Source organism: Lissotriton helveticus, chromosome 3_1, assembly GCF_964261635.1.
Source record: "Lissotriton helveticus chromosome 3_1, aLisHel1.1, whole genome shotgun sequence".
Classification (NCBI taxonomy): Eukaryota; Metazoa; Chordata; class Amphibia; order Caudata; family Salamandridae; genus Lissotriton; species Lissotriton helveticus.
Genome location: NC_136061.1, coordinates 357341387 through 357363905, shown reverse-complemented (window position 1 = coordinate 357363905; position 22519 = coordinate 357341387). Strand labels below are relative to the sequence as shown.

The window sequence follows — 22519 nt, the reverse complement described above, 5'->3', positions numbered from 1 at the left end:
TTGGTCAAGTATAGAAATTGTTGATAAAATAATGGTGAACAGTAGTGTATTTGAAAAATGGGGCATTAAACTTTGGCGAGTTCAGGCATCCAGCTACCCGATGTTGCTAATACCAATTGAATCAAAAGGGGATGATAAAAAATTAGCTATGGCAACTCAAAAAATTGATGATAAAAAAAGAGACATAGTGGAACAAGTTCGAGTTTTAAAAAATGCGTCAGGCGCATCTAAGGAATTGAATTTAGCATATGGCATCAAGATAAGAAGTAGCCAGTCTGGTTTGCGAACCTGCGAGGAATTGAAGAAAGTCCCAGAGTTAGTAGAGGATTGGAGTTGGCTTCCAGGAATTCTAGCAAATCATAATTTTGAAACGAAGAATTGATATATATCAACTCCTTTGATTCTTTGTTCTTGGAACACCAATGGCCTAAAATCATTAAACGAGGATCAATATGTAATTGATTTTTTGAAGGCTTTTGGTATATTGATGTTTCAGGAAACTTGGATCACGTCAAAAGAACCTTTTATAGGTTATGTTGAATACTGTAATGTTGCAACACGAGAAGCCAACTCAGGTCGCCCATGTGGTGGTCTTTCCATATGTATATCAAAACTAAAAGCCTCTCACTTTGAAATTGACCTTCATGTAAAATGGTTACAGTGCGTTAAACTAATAGCAAGTCACTCAATTATTTTGATAAATGTGTATTTAAGTTGCAAAAAGAAGGTTAGATCTACCCAAATTACTCAGCTTTGGGGGATGATAAAAACATTATATTATGAGCACTTGGATTCAGTATTTATTATTTCTGGTGATTTTAATATGCACTTTGTTGCTCTTAAAACGCAGACAATAGACTCAAAATGGTTGGCTCAATGGACGGATTGTGGGTTTAAAAAATACAACTTAAAGATTATGCATGACCTTGATGATATTCCGACTTTCAACAAAGCAGATAGCTCCTCTGTAATAGACTACACTATAATGTCAGAGAAATTATATAAGTTAGTAAAAAGCTACGAGATTGCCCCAAGAATTGAAAGTGATCACAATCCACAAGTGATCAATTTTGATATAGATCTAGACCAGTTACCAGAAACTAAGATTCTGGTAAAAGCACCAACATCCTTTAATCTTAAAAGGTTAACATGGAATGCTAAAACTGAGGATAAAATAAAAAAGTGCTTGACTGTTTCATCCAGGATGTTCATGCAGCTTATGACGAAGGGAAAGCTATGGTTGACTTATGGGCACATTTATTTGATGAACTGTTGGCTAAATCTGCTAGAGATGAGCCCTCTAATGGTATTATATTAAATCCTAAGAAACCAGGATGGTACTCTTCTCCTCTACTGTGCCCATTGCTCTATTCTTGAGGCAAGTTAGTGTCCATCGCTTTTTGCTCAGGGTGAGTTACTGGTCCCCAAAACTTTATGCTCGAGGCGAGTTACTGTACCCCATCTCTTTATGCTCAGGGTGAGTTACTGTGCCCCCTCGCTTTATGCTGGAGGTGAGCTACTATGACTCAGCGCTTCATGCTCAAGGTAAGTTAATGTGCCCCCTCGCTTTATGCTGGAGGTGTGCTACAATGACTCAGCACTTCATGCTCAAGGTGAGTTACTGTGCCCCTTTGCTTTCGTCTGTGGGTGCTCCTGCCACCACCTGGTCTCTAGTTTTAGTGATCATTCTACAGCAGTGGTGAAGTCTGAGTCAACTGGGCTGGCTCTCAACAAGTCAGAACATAGACCTGAGTTCAGGAGTACTCCACATATATTTATTACTTATAAATGATATTTTATGGGGTGGATTAACAAAGTAGGGTGATTCACCTGCCGCAGACGTTTCAGTGTGACCAGAAAGGTCTTTCCTTTTTCCACGTTTTCCCACTTCACTTTCCCCAGCTTTTCCCTCTGTTCTGATAACCTTTCTTTCCTCCTGTTGTTTTTTCGCCTTCCCTTTTTCACTCTTCTTACTATTTCTTCTCTTTTACCTCCTCCACCCTCACCCTTTTTCTTGTTCTTGTTTCTTAATGTTTAGTGGTCCTTACAGATCAAGAGGAGCCCGATACGGAGAGTACGAGTTCTGCCCTCCACAGCGATGGGTGCACAACCTGCAGGTGAGTGCTCGGCCGTCCAGGTGCACGCGCTGCCTCTCAGATAAAAGACACACAGGGTGGCGCGCGAGGTTCCAGGTTGTATAAATAGTATGTGGTGCGGGTCTGCATGTGAAGCTTCACCTACAGTGGTGTTGCAAGGGTTGTCTTGGGCCCCAGTTCAAGTATGGAAAATGGGCCACCGACTCCATTTTGGGAGTATAGTACAACCACATTTGTGTTGCAGTCACCCCTCCCGCCTCTGGGCCGCGGTGTCACTCTGCCAACTGCACTTAGGACTGCCCCCCCCCCCCCACCTCCTTCCGGGTTGCAGTGGCCATAGTGTTGCCGTGCATCACAAAAGCAGGTGTCTAGCAACTTAATGGACATGCAGCAGTATTATCTGTGTCTGTGTGTTGCAGCAGGTGGAGTGTGTTTCAGTACCTGTGTGTCACTGATGCTGTGAATTGGCAGTGCCTGTACATGTCAAGTGTGGTGAAACAGCTGGACTTGTGCACAACAGGAATTCTAAGTTGCAATAGTTCTGACGGTTTAAGCGGATAATCACTGTTGCTTAAAAACGGTGTTTGTGTCCTGCTCATGTTAATTCTGCAGTGCCTGTGGGTTCAGGAGCGTCAGCGTCTGTGTGTCTTAGGCACTTTGGATGGCAACGCACGTTGCTCCACACAGGTCAGCAGGGCATGCGCTATATGCACAGTGATTTGGCAGTGCCTGCGTGTGCTGTTGGGTATAGGTCTTTAGCACGCGCAGTGGGCCAGGAGTGTCTGTGTGCTTCACAGGCATGGTAAATCAACCATGCTGGTGTGTCACAGACACATTGGACTAGCAGTGCTTGCACTTGTGATGTCACACTAGGATGTTAATGCTTGTCACACATGGAGTGAGATAACTGTACCTGTTGGTCAGCAGGGCTTTTATATGTGTTGTTATGTGACTGGTAGGCACGGTGGGTAGGAATTGCCTCTTCATGTTGTGGACACCGTGGGTCACCCATGACTACGTGTGCAGCAGGCATGTGAGTGAATCTGCCTCGCCTACTTTCGGCAGGCACTGTGGGTCTACAGTTCCTCAGAAAGTAGAGAGAGCCTGTGTGTGTGTCACTGGTTCTGTGGATCAGAAATGGCTGGCTGTTTCAAAACATTGAGTGTGCAGTGCTTTTATATATGTTGCAGACGTTTAGAAGTGCTTGTGTGTCTCAAGTACAGGGTGAGCACTGCCTGTGTGTACCTACTCCTTGTGCTCGATACATCCTCCATTCACTGCCAGAGTGTGACGACATTAACCCGTAAGTTACTTCACTGCAGCTAGAAGCTAAGCCCTCCGAGTTACACACACAGATCTGGCACAATGTAATTTCCACAGTGTAGTTACCCTAAGCAGGTTCACAAGGATTGGAAACTGCAACTCATGTTGAGCTATCTTTCTATAGTGATAATCTGTGACCCACAGGTTACTACTAGTTCTCAACAGCAGGTGTGTTCACCCATTGAGCTAGCTGCCTTCTTGAGGTGAAATTCATGACCTGACAGTGATTCCCCTTACTTGCATTATATTCAGGCCTCTACAGTTTCCTAGGTCCATGGCGAGTTGCTCATCCAGTATAGGTTTTTTTCTTGTAGTCCTATTTATACTATTATAAATCAATGTCTATAAGTCCCAGAATGCAAAAAAAGAAATGTTACAAAAAAAAATTCTGGATGAGATATCCATGCATGGACCCGATGTACTTGAGAGCTCTGTGTAAACTGTTGCACATAGGGCCACTGGAATTATGCAGCAAGGAAGGACCAAATTATGCTGCAAGAAAAGGCAAATTATGCAATGGAGGACTTTTTGTGATAGTATTACTTCATTATTTGGTCATATTTACATTACTTAACACACTCTGGACATATGTTTCTCATCATTAGTACCACTTTAACACCGTAATGTAGGACTAAGCAACAGAAAGGTGACCAGTCAGCCTTTGCAAAAGGGCCTTCCACTGCGCTGCCAACCGTCGCCACATTTTTAGTAACTTTTGATCCATTTGAGCTAGAAACATTTTTTTTGTTAAACTCCGCAGAATAATAGGCAGAGGATGGATAATGCTGCAAATCCATAATCATGAAGAAAACTCCGTAGCTACAAAATCGCATAATTCCAGAGGCTATGTTTATACTGGACAGGGATGAAATAATTTGTAACTTTAGGAAGAAGGGACATGGTTTGGCCTTACTCACAGGGGCCCAGAAGTAGACGCCAAGGAACTGGATTACAGAACTCTTCAGGCATGCTTTGGGTAGGAGACGGTGGCTGTGCACGGGCTGGGATGTGTTTGGGGGCGCGTGCAATTACCCTTGCAGGAGCCCAGCACAAGCCATTCCTTCTGTCCCACTCAGTCCCCCTCACTGTGTGGGACACACCAGGTCAATTCTCAGATGACTTGCCTTTGAAACACTTTTGTGTAGCAATGACAGTAGCCAGTCAGCAACCTCGAGAAGTGGAATTTTGGCATTGGCACCTCCACCCTCCCATTGATGTCAACTGAGCTGCTTTGTAATTGAATGGTTGGCTGTGCAGTCATCCAATCATAAAGCTGCTCAGATTGTAAATGAATAGCTTCCAGTACACGCCACCTGCGAAGCATCCATTCAGATCTGGGGTGCCAGTGCCTTCTGCGGTGTGTCTCCCCCTCAGTGACTGTGACCCAAGCCCCTTCATCCCCCTCCTCTAGAGATCAAACACAGCATTTGGCCCGAGGCAGGCACTCGCAAGGCATGTTAACAGTTGGTGTAGCACAGGCTGGGCACCTTTCTCCATCTGTGCCTGGGTACCACTGCGAGCTACGCCCCCTCTACAAGTGCGCCTGGTACTTTGCCTCAGCTGTGCTTCTTCCAGATCTCAGATGCTCATCAGGTCTCCCACTGTTCTTGTCCCCCTGCAGGCACTACTTTCGGTTTGCCCATCCCTCCCTGATGAGGTTTGTGGTGTGTGTTTGGGGTGGAGTCGATCAGCTTTGAAATCATTGCTTGGAGTGAAGATTAAAATGTTTGGAAAAGATGGTTCCCTAGCTGAGATATGGAAGCTGAGATATAGATACTAGCTGCAAGTGACAGTGGAGTTAGTGCCTCTGAAAGGCATGTAAATTAGGAGTTTAACAACCATTGTATTCTGCATTGAGTAAATGTGACAGTATTGTGTCTCTGCAATTGAGCCTGTGTGGTATACTGTCAGGGAGGGTACTCCCATGTCACTGCTTGTCATGTTAGTGAGCACATCCAAAAAATCCGTCACATCGCATAGCGCCACATCTGATCTGTCAACAGTTTATCACGGCTTGTAATATGCCATTTGAAATAAAAGTGCACATATATATTTTTATTCACTAATTGATGGCTTGTTGTTTTCCCAGCATGGAGCTGTAGCTTTTTTGTACCATCCATGTGTGAATCCACGCCTGAAAGAAGATCTCTGCCTCCTGGCCCGTACCTACTATTACAAGCCCATAATCACTCCTCACATCGGTCTCACCAAAGATCGGGTAAGAAGATCCCTTTTAATTTCTATTTGGATTGCCCCTGATTAAGCATGGTAGAAGATTGAAATTGTCACAGCTTTCCCAGACAGTAAAAGTGTATTGACTGCCTTCCTGTGGCCAGACACCGAAGTGCGGGAGGATGGAGACAGGGCTGCCTTTGCAATTCATTGATGGCCGTGTTGGCAACGGCCTGCTGATGAGTTCCTCCTGAGCACTGCCATTTGGTTAATGGTCGGGGTGGGGTTGCAGTTTCTGTTGTTCAAGTGAGAAAGTTTCTAGGCAGGGCTTTCCTGAATTTGCAATTCAGGTAACCTGATGACAGGCCAGTGTAAAGCCTTCACACTTCATTGTGACTATGTTTGTGGATACTCCTGCTTGGAGCCAGCATCATCACTATCAGCTGTGAGTCATTACCGTGCACGATGGCTGGGTCTACACTGCAGCCAGAAAAGTATTTTTGAAAAGGAACCCCCTCAAATTGTTTCCGGGACATTAGACAGTGGGTCAATATCCCATGTCTGGAAGAAGAGTGTAAAAGAGGGACCCAAATCAACCTACTTTGTTGCAGCTTGAAGTTGTTGACCAATGAAGGGAGTCATCCGCGTTGTACTCCAAAAACTGCTGTGAGGTCAGGGCTACAGGCAAACTTGCAGAGGTGAGAGGACATGCCCTGACCTCTGCACAGCTTGCTGGAGAAGTTGTGGTGCTACCTAGCGCATAGACTGCTCAGAGAGGGAAGGAGAGTGCCTGGCCCTGCAGAAGAAGAGACTGACCAGGAGAAACCCGGCTGTGTTCCTGGCATGTGGAGCATCTAGAAGAGTTGACTTACATCCGTAGCAAAGATGGCGCTGACTCAAGTCATGAAGAGTTAACTATCTCAGCCTGATTCGTAGGGCAAACTGTGTGAAGAAACTACCAACATGCCATTCAACACTCCTGCAGTTTGATTGGAGGGAGGTTTGCTGCTGCTACCTATAGTGTAGGGCCTCCTGCAAGAACAGTTGTTATGGAAGATCTCCACCCCAGCCCAGAGGCACCCTTGCTGAAGATGAGCATCTTCTGATCTGGCTGGACATACGCTTTATCCCAACGACCTGAGTGTGGAGCGAGACCACCATTTGTGGTACCACACCGCTGACTGCTGCACAGTGCAACTCCTCACCAAGCGCCATCCACAATAAACCAGGCACAGTTTTTTTATTGTGCAAATATAAATTCGACGTAGGAGCACATTCTCTAGCTATTCAATGTCTTACATTTCTTAGACATAGTTATTGTTTCTTCAGTTATTTCTATGGAAGTACAGTTCTCCTAATGGTGTGGGCCTCAATGCATTTCGAGCTCAAAGTTCCTTCTTAAGGGAGAACCATTAACCGGTTGTAATATAAGCAACAAAGAAACCCATAAACTAATGAATATAAACCTGTGACTAGTGTTTATACTCTAAGTGCAAGATTGTCACCTTAAATACACAGAAGCATATTTGAACATTAATAAATCTGACCTAGCACAGTTTGCTCCTTATAAATGGAAAGAGGATAATATCACAGATTATTTATGGCAGTGTCCCAATTTATGCCCAATGTGCGATTGTTTAACGGATATGCATACAAGGTTCAGAAAAAAAAGCGTACTAAAAGCATATCACTGTAATCAAGTGAAAAACATTAATTACATGGTTTTAGGAAGTCGGGTTGCCCAGTGGGGCAGAATCTCCCACTACTGTGCAAAACTAGTTCATAGACAGGCAGTCACTGTGTTTTTTTCTAAGACAGCCTTGTCTACCTTTTAGTAGATCAGGAACAAATTGTCAGTCAGAGGAAAGTTAGAACTTTTGTAGGCTTGTTCTCCCTTCAGTCACACAGCAGGACACCTAGAGACAGCCTTCTTCTTGCTTTCAGTCATACCAGAGGGCCTGGATGAGAGCCAGTCGTCTTCTACAAGCAGGTAGAGTCCACAGCTTCCAAAACTTCAGAGTTCACTTTGCGGTGCCTCTGGTTTGTGTCTCCATGGCAGACCATCTCTCTTTAGTCTTTCTGAGTCTGCCTAAGCCCTCGTCCCAGTCCTTGGTTTTGATACCACACTCCTCTGAAGGGTGCCCTTCTTGAATACCAGTTGACACTAAGTATGAGGTAGATTTGTCACTCACATTCCAGTTACAAACCCATTCTTCACCAGCTCCAACGCCAGCCTAGTTGCAACTGGCCAACTGGTTTGCTGCACAAGAAGAGTTCTTGGATGCTCTCTGGTGGTACAGTTGAGCCAACTGGAGGATCAGTCGTCATTGAACCATTTGTAGAACAAAGCACACAAGTTTTGGTTGGAGTGGGTCACAAGGCCAGGCACAGTTCAAGTAGATTTTATCCACTTCCAAGTCTTGCACCACGTAAACCTGTGTGGGTGGGTCTGTCTGTCTCCTCAGACTTCCAGCTATGATTCAGTCTGGTCTCAGCAGCTATCTTGACCCCCCCCCCCTTCCAACCTTCCCTCACCACCACTGTAGAGACCCTAAAGAAAATGACAGGAATCAGCAGCACACCTGTCTCAATCCAGCCCAATCCAATTCCATGCATCTCATTGAAACACCAACGAATACAGAACCTAGCAGTGGTTTGAGAATACCCTATTGTAATTTCCCACTCCTACAATGTACAACAGTCGCTCCATTATGGCAAAGACCCCTCTGAATGATTGGCCCGTTCAAACTTTTAAAAAAAAGTTTATACTAGTAATGTTCAAAAACTGGGCTCCTCTTGTTTACCCCATTTGCATTGGTGCCCACCCACGTAGTAAATGTATTTTCTGGTAAATAGGTGGGTCCAGGTGCTGTCAGTCTGGTATGGTGAGGTGTCTGTCAGATTTTACCAGGAATTGTTTCATACATACAGATAAAAACGCACACATACTTTCTCCCTTTCTGTTCTAAAAGACTTTTGGTTATTTTACAAAACCTTGTTTTCTCTCACTACGTACCCGTACTAATCCTCATCTGTCTCCCTTTCCAGTATTCCTTTAACCCCTCTCCTGCACCCTGCTTGTCATATTATGTATTTTAATATTATATGCCAGTGTGATTGTTAGAAAATCCAAATCTCTTCCTTCTCTCAATCTTACTGACCAAGCTACGCTCCTGTACATCATGAAGGAGACACATGCACTGAGAAACCAATTAGTGGCCTAGTCAATATACAGATTCAAAATACCTGCAGAATTTAGTAGAGAAAAGGAATTAAAACCATTTACAAAAGCAGATTTTTTACAATGATTCATAATCAAAGTTTAAACTGTGACCAATCAGGGTGCTTACAGATTGAAGATATAATTGAATACCAGAGCAATGTTAACAGAGGTTGCCGCCATCATTGTGTAAACGAGAGCATCCTGGATTTAGCCTTAAATTTATTCAACTAGCGATTGTCTGAGAGTTTTCCTTTAATTCCTCATGTTAATCCATCAACAGTAGAAAGAAACAACCAATTAAAACACGTGTATGTCGTTCTGCCTCTGAGACATAGAAAATGTGATTCAGAACATTCTGCAGGGAGACTGCAGTAGTAGCCGCTACGTAGCGGCATGGCGGGGAGGGTTAAATGGGAAAAAAATACACTTAACTGTACGCCGGCTGCTTCCTCTTTGGTGGAGTCCAGGAGCAGGAAGGAAGCAGGATCCAGAAAGCACACAGGCTTCCAGAATCCTCTAGCCAATCACAATGCTCCGTTACAGCAGCGTTGTGATTGGTCTGAGCACCGTGGTTCGGTGCTCAGGCAGGGACTGGGGGGCTGGGCATGTTCTCCACCCAGGCTGTGTATTTCGGCCGGTGAAGTACATGCAAACAGCGCATGACTTTTTGGCCGGCCTGACACGGCCGGCCAAACAGTCATGCGCAGTTTACAGTGCCACCACTCCTCCCACTGCTCCTATCACAGCCAGCCCGCCCCCAACTAGCTGAGCCAGGAACAAGGAACTGAAAAAATAAAATGATGATAATGTTAAGTTATTATCGTTTTATATTTCCTTTTTTAACCCGTCACAGATCACTGGGGAGACCCTCTTTCACCTTAGTGGAGGAGCTGTCCCTGGGAGACTGGTATCAGTCCAGATAAAGCAAATTTTGTTAACTGCATGTTCCAAATTATTGTAGCTGCACTGAAAGATTGTACATAAAATGATATAATTTTGTAGCTTTCCCCATTCCATTGCATTATGTAAAATTTTGTCTAAATATGATCATACCTTGTCACTTAAGTTTCTAACTGCGGGTACAAAGTGCATTATGGTAGTTAATTAAAATACTGGTGTGTTAAAGAAAACACATTTCCACTTTGTCATTTAGTCCCTTTGGATGTAGGGTGGATAAACGCTTAGTCCAAAGGATTCCTCATTATGATAGTTTTTTAGCCATCCTTACCATCCTTCATCTCTGGGACCACTCAAGTGTTTGAAACCTCAGTTGATTTATATTATGTGAGAATTCCACCAGAAGTCTTGCCAGATTAAATTTTTGATTATTAGTGTCGGTATTACTCTTAAGTTCTGGAAGACATGTGCTATACAATGGGAGTATTTCCTTTTTTTCTGTGAAAATTATTGTTTGCCAGTCTGAACTCCTTTGCCCAAAATTGGAAAGAACTGACCTCCAGGTTCTCTAACGTGGTAGTTTCTTAAGAGAACTCACACCTGTGCCCGATTGGTACTATTCCAACTCCAGTCTGTGCAACAGGAGGGAAGGTGTTGGTTTTTAAATCCAACACCTTCTGACCCCTAGAGCAAGTCATTGTTCCGACTTGCGGAGTAATGGCATGTGTTGGGGGGCGCTAGAGGACGCACAGCAAGATGCCCGCTCTGTAGAGCAGCTCCACCGGCTAAGCCCATAATACGCTCATTATCCTGCACAATCCGCGTTTGTTCCAGTCCATTTTGGCGAAATATGTGCTAAGAAGGTGTGCGACAGAATCCTGCCTGAAGAATCGGATGTTGGAGCCGGATTTCCAGCAGACTGAGGCGAGTGAGGACCCGGGCCTGCAGCGGCAACGTGGCGGGCTACGGTCGGCCCTAATGGTGAGGACTGGGGCAGGGGTGTCGGCTCTGTTTGGCGATCGAGGTTAGGGGTGCGGCGCCATTAGGCTTGTGCCTGGGGGGCTGCGGGGCGCAAGCTGAGTGTCAGTAGGCTCCTAGCACTCAGGGGCGTAACAAACGCCCCAGCAGCCCCCGCGGTGCGGGGGGCCCCACTCTCTTCAGTAAATGAAGGGGGCCCCGGGCCCCCTCAGCTCTTCTGAGATCTGTGAAAGAGGCTTGCGCTAAATCAAGCCTCTCTCCCTCCAAAGCAGGTGCAGGCTGTCTGCAACCTGCTCTGAGCCCCTCCCGCTGACTGAAGAGAAACAATGTAACAAGTTAACATTGTTTCTCTTCAGTCAGACCTCGGGAGGCCGGAAAGAGGATGGGGTGGGGGCCCCAGAGAGCAGTAGGCAGCACAGACCACTGCTCAGGACCTGATATGGGTGGGAGTGGGTGCTGGAGAGCATTCTCCAGGGCAAAGCTCATATATGAGAAGGGATGAGGCAGCAACATGGTGTCCTCAGGCAAGCACTCTTGTTAGAACACACCATGGGCGTCCGCAGGGGGGGTAAAAGGGGGCCGAGAAGGGTGCAAGGCAGAGGGGAGAAGGGGGCAAGGTAGAGAGGAGAAGGGTGCAAGGCGGAGGGGGCAATGGTGCAAGGGGGAGGGGGAAGGGTGCAAGGTAGAGAGGAGAAGGGTGCAAGGTAGAGAGGAGAAGGGTGCAAGGCGGAATGGAGAAGGGTGCAAGGTAGAGAGGAGAAGGGCGCAAGGCAGAGGGGAGAAGGGTGCAAGGCGGAGGGGAGAAGGGTGCAAGGCGGAGGGGAGAAGGGTGCAAGGCGGAGGGGAGAAGGGTGCGAGGCGGAGGGGAGAAGGGTGCAAGGCGGAGAGGAGAAGGGTGCAAGGCGGAGAGGAGAAGGGTGCAAGGCAGAGAAGAGATGGGTGCAAGGCAGGGAGGAGATGGGTGCAAGGCAGAGAGGAGAAGGGTGCAAGGTAGAGAGGAGAAGGGTGCAAGGTAGAGAGGAGAAGGATGCAAGGTAGAGAGGAGAAGGGTGCAAGGCAGAGGGGAGAAGGGTGCAAGGGGAAGGGGAGAAGGGTGCAAGGCAGAGGGGAGAAGGGTGCAAGTCGGAGAGGAGAAGGGTGCATGGCAGAGAGGAGAAGGGTGCAAGGCGGAAGGGGGAAGGGTGCAAGGCAGAGTGGAGAGGAGTGCAAGTAGAGAGGAGAAGGGTGCAAGGCAGAGAGGAGAAGGGTGCAAGGCAGAGGGGAAAAGGGTGCAAGGCAGAGGGGAGAATGGTGCAAGGTAGAAAAGGTTGCACGGCGGAGGGGGAGAAGGGTGCAAGGCGGAAGGGGGAAGGGTGCAAGGCAGAGTGGAGAGGAGTGCAAGTAGAGAGGAGAAGGGTGCAAGGCAGAGAGGAGAAGGGTGCAAGGCAGAGGGGAAAAGGGTGCAAGGCAGAGGGGAGAATGGTGCCAGGTAGAAAAGGTTGCAAGGCGGAGGGGGAGAAGGGTGCAAGGCGGAGGGGAGAAGGGTGCAATGCAGAGAGGAGAAGTGTGCAAGGGGGAGAGGAGAAGGGCGCAAGGTGTAGCGGAGAAGGGTGCAAGGCGGAGGGGAGAAGGGTGCAAGGCAGAGAGGAGAAGGTTGCAAGGTAGAGAAGGGAGCAAGGCGGAGGGGAGAAGGGTGCAAGGCAGAGGGGAGAAGGGAGCAACAGGGAGGTGGGAGCAGGGTGCAAGGCAGAGGGGAGAAAGGTGCATGGCAGAGTGGAGAAGGGTGCAAGGCAGAGGGGAGAAGGGTTCAAGGTAGAGAGGAGAAGGGTGCAAGGCAGATGAGAGAAGGGTGCAAGGGGGAGGGGAGAAGGGTGCAAGGGGGAGGGGAGAAGGGTGCAAGGGGGAGGGGAGAAGGGTGCAAGGTGGAGAGGAGAAGGGTGCAAGGCGGAGAGGAGAAAGGTGCAAGGCGGAGAGGAGAAAGGTGCAAGGCGGAGGGGAGAAGGGTGCAAGGCTGAGGGAAGAAGGGTGCAAGGCAGAGGGGAGAATGGTGCAAGGCAGAGGGGAGAATGGTGCAAGGCAGAGGGGAGAATGGTGCAAGGCAGAGGGGAGAATGGTGCAAGGCAGAGGGGAGAATGGTGCAAGGCAGAGGGGAGAATGGTGCAAGGCAGAGGGGAGAATGGTGCAAGGTAGTAAAGGGTGCAAGGCGGAGGTGGAGTGGGGTGCAAGGCAGAGGGGAGAAGGGTGCAAGGCAGAGGGGAGAAGGGTGCAAGGCAGAGGGGAGAAGGGTGCAAGGCAGAGGGGAGAATGGTGCAAGGCAGAGGGGAGAAGGGTGCAAGGCAGAGGGGAGAAGGGTGCAAGATAGAGAAGGGTGCAAGGAAGAGGGGAGAGGGGTGCAAGGCAGAGAGGAGAAGGGTGCAAGGAAGAGGGGAGAGGGGTGCAAGGCAGAGGGGAGAAGGGAGCAACAGGGAGGTGGGAGCAGGGTGCAAGGCAGAGGGGAGAAAGGTGCATGGCAGAGGGGAGAAGGGTGCAAGGCAGAGGGGAGAAGGGTTCAAGGTAGAGAGGAGAAGGGTGCAAGGCAGATGAGAGAAGGGTGCAAGGGGGAGGGGAGAAGGGTGCAAGGGGGAGGGGAGAAGGGTGGAAGGGGAGAAGGGTGCAAGGTGGAGAGGAGAAGGGTGCAAGGCGGAGAGGAGAAAGGTGCAAGGCGGAGAGGAGAAAGGTGCAAGGCGGAGGGGAGAAGGGTGCAAGGCTGAGGGGAGAAGGGTGCAAGGTAGAGAGGAGAAGGGCGCAAGGCAGAGGGAAGAAGGGTGCAAGGCAGAGGGGAGAATGGTGCAAGGCAGAGGGGAGAATGGTGCAAGGCAGAGGGGAGAATGGTGCAAGGCAGAGGGGAGAATGGTGCAAGGCAGAGGGGAGAATGGTGCAAGGTAGTAAAGGGTGCAAGGCGGAGGTGGAGTGGGGTGCAAGGCAGAGGGGAGAAGGGTGCAAGGCAGAGGGGAGAAGGGTGCAAGATAGAGAAGGGTGCAAGGAAGAGGGGAGAGGGGTGCAAGGCAGAGAGGAGAAAGGTGCAAGGAAGAGGGGAGAGGGGTGCAAGGCAGAGAGGAGAAGGGCGCAAGGCAGAGGGGAAAAGGGTGCAAGGCAGAGGGGAGAAGGGTGCAAGGTAGGGAGGAGAAGGGTGCACGGCAGAGGGAGAAGGGTGCAAGGCAGAGGGAGAAGGGTGCAAGGGGGAGGGGAGAAGGGTGCAAGGCAGAGAGGAGAAGGGTGCAAGGCAGAGAGGAGAACGGTGCAAGGCAGAGGAGAGAAAGGTGCAAGGCAGAGATGAGAAGGGTGCAAGGCAGAGGGGAGAAGGGTGCAAGATATATAGGAGAAGGGTGCAAGGCAGAGGGGAGAAGGGTGCAAGGTATATAGGAGAAGGGTGCAAGGCAGAGGGGAGAAGGGTGCAAGGCAGAGGGGAGAAGGGAGCAAGGTAGAGAAGGGTGCAAGGCAGAGGGGGAAAAGGGTGCAAGACAGAGGAGAGAAGGGTGCAAGGCAGAGAGGAGAAGGATGCAAGGCAGAGGGGAGAAGGGTGCAAGGCAGAGGGGAGAAGGGTGCAAGGCAGAGGGGAGAAGGGTGCAAGGCAGAAAGGAGAAGGGTGCAAGGCAGAGGGGAGAAGGGTGCAAGGCAGAGGATAGAATGGTGCAAGGCAGAGGGGAGAATGGTGCAAGGTAGACAAGGGTGCAAGGCGGAGGGGGAGAAGGCTGCAAGGGGGAGAAGGGTGCAAGGGGGAGGGCGAGAAGGGTGCAAGGCAGAGGGGAGTAGGGTGCAAGGGGGATGGTGATGAAGTTAAAAAGTTGCCCCCCCTGGAAACATTTCTGCAGACGCCCATGACATCGCACACTACTTTGTGAGAGAGAGTGGAGAGAGTGTGGAGTGAGAGAGAGTGTGGAGACAGAGAGAGTCGAGAGAGAGGGTGGAGAGAGAGAGAGTGGAGAAAGAGTGAGAGAGAGTGGAGGGAGACCGAGAGAGAGAGTGGAGAAAGAGTGAGAGAGAGTGGAGGGAGGCAGTGGAGAGAGAGTGGAGAGAGAGTGGAGAGAGAGAGAGAGAGAGTGGGGAGAGAGTGGAGAGAGAGTGGAGGGAGAGTGGAGAGTAGAGAGAGACAGTGAAGAAAGACAATGGAGAGAGCGGGGAGAGAGAGAGTGGAGGGAGAGTGGAGGGAGAGTGGAGGGAGAGTGGAGGGAGAGTGGAGAGAGAGAGTGGAGAGAGAGAGTGGAGAGAGAGAGTGGAGAGAGAGAGTGGAGAGAGAGAGAGTGGAGAGAGAGAGAGTGGGGAGAGAGAGTGGGGAGAGAGAGTGGGGAGAGAGAGTGGGGAGAGAGAGTGGGGAGAGAGAGTGGGGAGAGAGAGTGGGGAGAGAGAGAAGAGAGGGAGAGAGATGAGAGAGAGAGAAAGTGGAGAGAGAGACAGTGGAGAGAGAGAGAGAGACAGAGTGGAGAGAGTGGAGAGAGAGAGTGGAGAGAGGGAGTGGAGAGAGAGAGAGAGAGAGAGTGGAGAGAGAGAGAGAGTGGAGAGAGAGAAGAGAGGGAGAGAGAGTGGAAAGAGAGTGGAGAGAGAGAGTAGAAAGAGAGTGGGGAGAGAGAGAGTGGAGAGAGATTGTGGAGAGAGAGTGTGGAGAGAGAGACAGTGGAGAGAGAGACAGTGGAGAGAGAGACAGTGGAGAGAGAGAGAGACAGTGGAGAGAGAGAGACAGTGGAGAGAGAGAGACAGTGGAGAGAGAGTGGAGAGAGAGTGGAGAGAGAGTGGAGAGAGAGTGGAGAGAGAAAGTGGAGAGAGTGGACGGAGACAGTGGTGGAAGACAGTGGAGAGAGAGTGGAGAGAGAGTGGAGAGAGAGTGTGGAGAGAGAGAGAGTGGAGAGAGAGACAGTGGAGAGAGAGACAGTGGAGAGAGAGAGACAGTGGAGAGAGAGACAGTGGAGAGAGAGAGACAGAGAATGGAGAGAGAGTGGAGAGAGAGTGGAGAGAGAGTGGAGAGAGAAAGTGGAGAGAGAAAGTGGAGAGAGTGGACGGAGACAGTGGTGGAAGACAGTGGAGAGAGAGTGGAGAGAGAGTGGAGAGAGAGTAGAGAGAGAGTGGAGAGAGAGTGGAGAGAGAGTGGAGAGAGAGTGGAGAGAGAGTAGAGAGAGAGTGGAGAGAGAGTGGAGAGAGAGTGGAGAGAGAGTGGAGAGAGAGTAGAGAGAGAGTAGAGAGAGAGTAGAGAGAGAGTAGAGAGAGTAGAGAGAGAGTAGAGAGAGAGAGAGAGAGTAGAGAGAGAGTAGAGAGAGAGAGTGGAGAGAGAGTAGAGAGAGAGAGACAGTGGAGAGAGACAGTGGAGAGAGAGTGGAGAGAGAGTGGAGAGAGAGTGTGGAGAGAGAGACAGTGGAGAGAGAGACAGTGGAGAGAGAGACAGTGGAGAGAGAGAGACAGTGGAGAGAGAGACAGTGGAGAGAGAGAGACAGAGAATGGAGAGAGAGTGGAGAGAGAGTGGAGAGAGAAAGTGGAGAGAGAAAGTGGAGAGAGTGGACGGAGACAGTGGTGGAAGACAGTGGAGAGAGAGTGGAGAGAGAGTGGAGAGAGAGTAGAGAGAGAGTGGAGAGAGAGTGGAGAGAGAGTGGAGAGAGAGTGGAGAGAGAGTAGAGAGAGAGTAGAGAGAGAGTAGAGAGAGAGTAGAGAGAGTAGAGAGAGAGTAGAGAGAGAGAGAGAGAGTAGAGAGAGAGTAGAGAGAGAGTGGAGAGAGAGTAGAGAGAGAGAGACAGTGGAGAGAGACAGTGGAGAGAGAGACAGTGGAGAGAGAGACAGTGGAGAGAGAGACAGTGGAGAGAGAGTGGAGAGCGAGACAGTGGAGATAGAGTGGACAGATTTGAGAGAGAGAATGGAGAGATAGAGTGGAGAGAGAGTAGAGACTAACTGACTCAGAGACTGGATACTGACTAACCGAGAGACTGACTGGCTGAGAAACTGACTCAGAGAGAGAGACTGACTGACTGAGAGAGAGGGGCTGACAGACAGACTGACAGAAAGAGAGACTGACAGAGAGAGACCGACTGACTGACACACAGAGAGAGAGAGAGAGAGAGACACTGACTGACTGACTGAGAGAGACTGAGTGACTGAGTGTGAGAGAGAGAGAGAGAGAGAGAGAGAGACTGTGATGGAATTGGGGTCACAGTGTGTATGAAGCTATGCAATGCCTCTTAAGATTGCTATTGTCTACTAATAAAAATGTATTATCAAAATGTGCTCTTTGTAGTTACATCTGCTTTTGAAATACTGCATTGTCGCATTGTCTAATGTTTTAAAACGGAAACGAGAAGGAGCAGTGGATGCACTTTTGTCAAAACTGAACGATGAGTGGGCCCGATGTTGTATATCATGACAGGAGTCTGCATCAGGAAACCCACCTAAACTTAGGCAAACTTCCCCGGCCTACTGATGGCAGGGTCCCTGTAATGAATGGACCACCACCTATGATAGCCTGCGGGCAGACTAAGCCCAACCTTTGACTCCACCATCCAGTGTTACTTATAACGGCTGGATTGGTGACAGTGGCGTAACAATAGCCCTGCATCCCCTGCAGTATGGCGGGTCGCTGGCCTGAGAGCTCTAGACTGGCACAGAGGATGGGGGGGGGGCCCCCCTCCATGTAGTTTGCTGGGGGGCCCCCTCAAGCTTCGTTACGCCACTGCTAGCACTGCAAATGGTTGTGCTGTGGTGTTAAGCCACGCACGGCTCTTGCTTCACGCAGCCTCCCGGTACGGGGTTGCGGTGAGCTGTGCGTCTCTCATTTGTTCGCGGCTGGAGACAAGGTCTCTGCGAGGCTGCCCGGGTTCTTTGCTGGGGGGGGGGGGGGCGGAGTAGTGGCTTATACGGCGGGTGTGCTGCGGCCTTGGCCCCTGCGGAGAGCCTGTGTTTGAGGCACGCTGCAGATGAGGAGCGGCGTGCTGCGTGTGAACGGCAGCGCCATTTGCTTTAAAGGAACAAAGCGGAGATTTCCATGATATGCTGAGGGGGCGGTTTTGAACTGGTTACGGTGCATTTGCAGCTCACCCCGGATGTGAAGATCTTTGAGACGCTGCACTGCTTCAGATCTGCTTTGCCTTTCCCTCGCCTCCTTGGTATTGCGGTTGGGGGCTGCTGTGGAGATGTGAGCAATACTGTGCCCTGGCTGAAATTGAGGCTGTGCGCCCCTGACAGTTTGTGAATATCTGTGAATATCGTGTTGCAACCTTGGACTGCTTAAACCAGATAAGTTTCGCTGGCTGCATTGTTCCCCCCACTGCTTCTGCCTAAGAACAGGGTCACCACGTGTCCTGCTGGCCTTGTGTGGTCTGGAGTGTATTTTCTTCTAGGGGGCGTTTGTTGCTGTGACCAGGCCTGGCGGGTGACTTTGGTGGTGAGCTGAGAGCCTGCCGGCACAGTCATTGTATTGCCACTCATCCCATATCTACGTCCTCTCACCATTTCCTCAGTTTCCTTTCCTTTTGGGACGTGCCGCCAGACGACGAGGGCCTCATCTCCTCTTTTTTATTTTTAGTAACGGTTTTGCTCCGACCACTCTTGGCTGATTCGCCAATAACGGAAAATCTGAGCACGGCCAGCTGCAGCTCACGTTTGAGCCATGAAGGAACAGTCGAGCCATCCTGCATGCAGCCTCTGCCTCTGAGGCGTACGCTCCCGCTGACCATCTCACCAATATTGATAAAACTCTTTTAGCAGTGCAGGCTAGTCTTCAGTCAATAGATGGAAAAATTGATCATCTCAACCTACGCATGGATCCCATGTTCGCGAAACTGGATAAGCATGCACAGCGGCTGGGAGAGGTGGAGACCTGTATATCGGATGCGGAGGATGGTCTGCAACAGGTTAATACAAAAACGGAGTCACTGGAGAAGGTGCTAGCAGTCATACAGGCCCGTATTGAGAACTTGGTAGCTAGATCACGCTGCACCAATGTTCGCATCACGGGCTTGCCAGAATCCACGAATACGGGATGACTTGAAACCTATGTGGAAAGTCATTTTCGTGAGATTTTTGGGGCAGAACAGTTGTCTCAGGTCCTGAGTGCACATTGTTTTTTGATGGCCCGACCGCCCCCAGGTGCGCCTCCGCGTCCTATAATTGCCCGCCTTTTGAATTATAGAGACCGGGACACTGTGCTGAGGCTGGCACGCGAGAAGGGCTCCATCACCCACCAAGGGAACAATCTAGAATTTTACCCTGATTTCACTGTGGCGGTTCAGGTGGCCAGGAGAGAGTATCAACCGGTGAAAAAGCTTCTCATCGCAGCGAAAATACCGTATGTCATGCTGTATCCCGCATGGCTGCGCATAGAAGACAACGGGAAACATAAGGTCTTCACTTTCCCAGAAATGGCGATGACTTTTGCTAAAAATATTACACGACAAAGTCTCTCTCCGATATCCAACGCGAGGCCTGATGCTGGAGGAATTAGTGAACAGACGGATGAGTGACAATGGAAACCGTCCGCATGGGTTATCATTTTGTCTATGGTAATATTGCTGAGTTCAATTGACATCCTTCAACTGCATTGCCACACTGGACTTACTATCAATGGGTTGCTAACTAATATGTATTGTTTTAATAATTGCTCTGTTGTATGGTGGAAATATTGGAGTTGCGCTGATGTTCAATTACTGCTCGAAGATGTCACAACCAGGGAGCAGGTGTAAACATGATGGCTTGGCCACCTCCTGTTTCCATTGGGATGGATATTGTGCTCAGGCGCCCCCCTCTATGGGTGATCCCCTGCAACTGTTTACTCCATTGGTATTACCATTGGGAACTGTTTTTAAGTCTCGCGCCAAGTGGGGCACTGCACAGCAGTGCTCGTGCAGCTCGAGACATTTAGTAGGTGAAAAACAGGGAATCGAAGCTGACCTAGAAATCGTACACGCACGAGCGTGCTTCGCAATTGGCCTTTGCGTGCGTCTTTTTATAAAAGACTGCATGCAATTGGCCAAAGGCGGGCACATTGCTCCGGCCATGGCCTATTGGTGTCTATTACGCGCTTGGTGCGTGTAATAGACACCAATAGGCCAAGGCTCGCAGTGGCGCGCCCGCACCACTCGCGGGCTTCTTTTTTTTCTTTCAAGCGGAAGTGAAAGCGAACGCTTTCCCTGCCGCTTGTTTTTTCTGCCACTAGCTTTTACTAGAACCAACCTTTCCATCATTCCATTCTGTGGGATCATGGTTTGTTTTTGGTTTGTAGCTGTTTTCCATTTTTTATACTTCTCCGGATCGTGCTTCTTATGCCGTAATGCTTTAGGGTGAAGCAATGAGCATCGTGCCTCAAGCAGTTTTCAATAGCGGATCTGCAGTTTTTCTGCTCATCTTACCTGAGAAACAGCAATCCAGTAAATACCTGTATTTTTTGTACATCTATTGGCTTGAGATCTCTTGAGACTCCTCAATCGCATGCAGCTTGAAAGAGACTACATAGCGGAGAGGTGACAATGACATTCACGTTCGTTTATAAGACAGTCAACAGGTTGGCGAAGTGAGGCAGTATATTCAAGGGCCCAGCCGCGTGAAGCTCAGCACAGGTCATATGCAGTGTCTGCATTAGCACAGCCTTCTTTTCCCTGGAAGCTGATGACTTGTCCTTACAAGATTCCTTTGTAGAGGTCCATGAAAGGAACATTCACTTTTCAAAAGCGGAAGTAACTTTAGGGACTAAAGCTTTGTTAAATCTGGAGATTCTGTTGCACTTTCAGACTAAGTATGCCCAGTCTCGATGCTGATTTTTAAATACTTAGCACGGTACTGGCAGTGAGGCTATAGCAATGCCTACCGTCCCTAATACATAGAGTCCAGCATAGACTTATACCCTCCCGGAAGGCATACTTCGCTTAATCTTTGGGCATTATACCGAGTACTAGATGAGACAGACCCAATTTGGTATCCTAGGGCATTGGTAACCTCCATGGACTCAGAGAAGGGTGTTTGATATGGTTAGATCGTGCTTTTTAACTCCCACCGTGGCTCATGTGGGATTTGGAACCGACCCGATCCGCTGGGTAGAGGTTCTTTATGCTATCCCTGTGGTGTGGGTCAAAATGTTTAATTATATCTTATTTTTTTAAATTTCCATCTTGTTGTCCTTTACTTTGTTCCCGCCTCCCCCAACCCCCGTTGCCCCGAGTCCCTGTGCGACGAACTGAGCTAGCGGCTGAGCGAGGACAAGCAGCTGGAGAGGGACCCGCGGCTCTCCTGCACTGTCTGGAACATCACGGTATCTATTTACATTACGCGGCCACCCTTCTGAGATCACTGCTTTTTTTATGCCAATTTGTACAATTATTCGGCAACCGCACGGGGTGATTAAGGGATTTGCCCAGATTCACTGAGGCTCGAAGACTGATCCTCCGGTCCAGAGTCGGCAGCTCTGATCTGATGCAGTCGCTCTTTTGAGGAGATGGGCGGGTAGAGTCGGGACCACTCTGGGTGCTTCTTTTTGAATATTGCAGCACTTTTCCAGTTGCCATGTCGGCCACCCGAGGTGTTACGATAGTGCTTTGATCACCTCCACTCTGTTGATTAATGCTGTGGCAGTGGAGAGGTACCCCTGCTGTCACAAAGTGTATTTAATTTTTTAACCTTTCGCCACATTAGTTCCGCTCCCCAGCCTCTCTCCCGCATGTCACTCTCCACCCTTGTTGCACTACGACAGAAAGCGAAAGTGGTGGCACCTCGTTAAACAAATCACTGTACCCCATAGTACTGTGGTCTGGTCGCTGGCTGATTCAGAGCGCGCCGGAAAACACAGAATTTTGATGCAGGCTAAAACCTGAAGTCTCAAACAATACCATGCACTGGTTTTCAGTTGGTATTGTGAAATATGTGGGTCTTGCCGCTTAGGTTGAGCTCGTTTTCGTCCTTACACCACGTGTAGCTCCTGCAAACTCATTCCCCCCAACCCTCCCTCCTCCGAGTGCTCGTTTCACCTGTGGCCCCTCTAAAGGTGGTTACTAGACAACACAGCTTGGCATAGCCTGCACCATTCAAACAGGCCTCTGCCCCGGGCGAGCTGCAGAGCCTCAGTGGTCACTGCTTCACTGCCCTTTGCCAGACAGACCCCTTCAGTGGCCTAGACCCCGTTTACTGCTCCTATGGTGAGTGGGGGTGGGGGAGCCAGCCTCGGCTGCTGTTGGACCCACCATCCACACACAACCAACATGCACACTAACCTGTTGTTCTTTTTCTGTCTCTGAGCCACACATTACACCGCATTGCATGAACAGTGACACATGGAGTCATGTTTCGCTCCCAGCACACAGTGTGCTCTTGGGCAGACATCTCTCCTTCACCCCTCCCAAGTGTCCGTCAGAGTCTGTGCCCTACGTCTTTACACCCCTACCTCCCACGCACACCATCCCACACGGTTCCGCAACAACCCCCAAAACATCTGAACCAGAGTCTAACCCAGTTTATCTCTCTCTGAGACAGTTTCTTCTGCTATTCCGGAAATCTCGATCAGGCTCCCCTCTCCATGAGTCTTTCCCACTCTCCTCCCTACCCGAGGCCCTCTGTTCATCCCTTCCCTCCTCCTGCAAAACTTTCAGGTGAGTTTTAGCTCTCACCCCTCCCCCTTATGCTCTGGCCCCTCAAACCTGTCCATCGGCCTTCCTCCGCTCTGCTGCCACAGTCATGGCGGACTCTTGCATCTGCTCTTGTTTCAGAAATGGGGCTACTCTTTTGTTCTTTTTCTATTAATTTTGAATTCAGATTTAATCTCTTAGGGAAACATATATTTGCCACCCCATGAACTCTGAGGGCATGTCTTCAACAACCCACTGATGAGCCCCATGCGGAACAAAACATGCTTGTG

General features: G+C 49.4%; 1 protein-coding gene and 1 long non-coding RNA gene across 3 annotated transcripts in view; one reads left to right on the top strand and one right to left on the bottom strand.

The window, feature by feature from the left end:
- TP53I13 (tumor protein p53 inducible protein 13) overlaps nt 1–22519 on the top strand; it is a 191795-nt gene that overhangs the window by 143171 nt on the left and 26105 nt on the right. The window contains exons 5-6 of the mRNA XM_078680054.1: nt 2039–2117; nt 5509–5637. Of these exons, the coding sequence (XP_078536180.1) occupies nt 2039–2117; nt 5509–5637 (208 nt within the window). The remainder of the gene's footprint in view (nt 1–2038; nt 2118–5508; nt 5638–22519) is intronic.
- Nucleotides 1–22519, bottom strand: part of LOC144822468 (uncharacterized) — a 299543-nt gene that overhangs the window by 256840 nt on the left and 20184 nt on the right. The gene's annotated exons all lie outside the window — the stretch shown is intronic.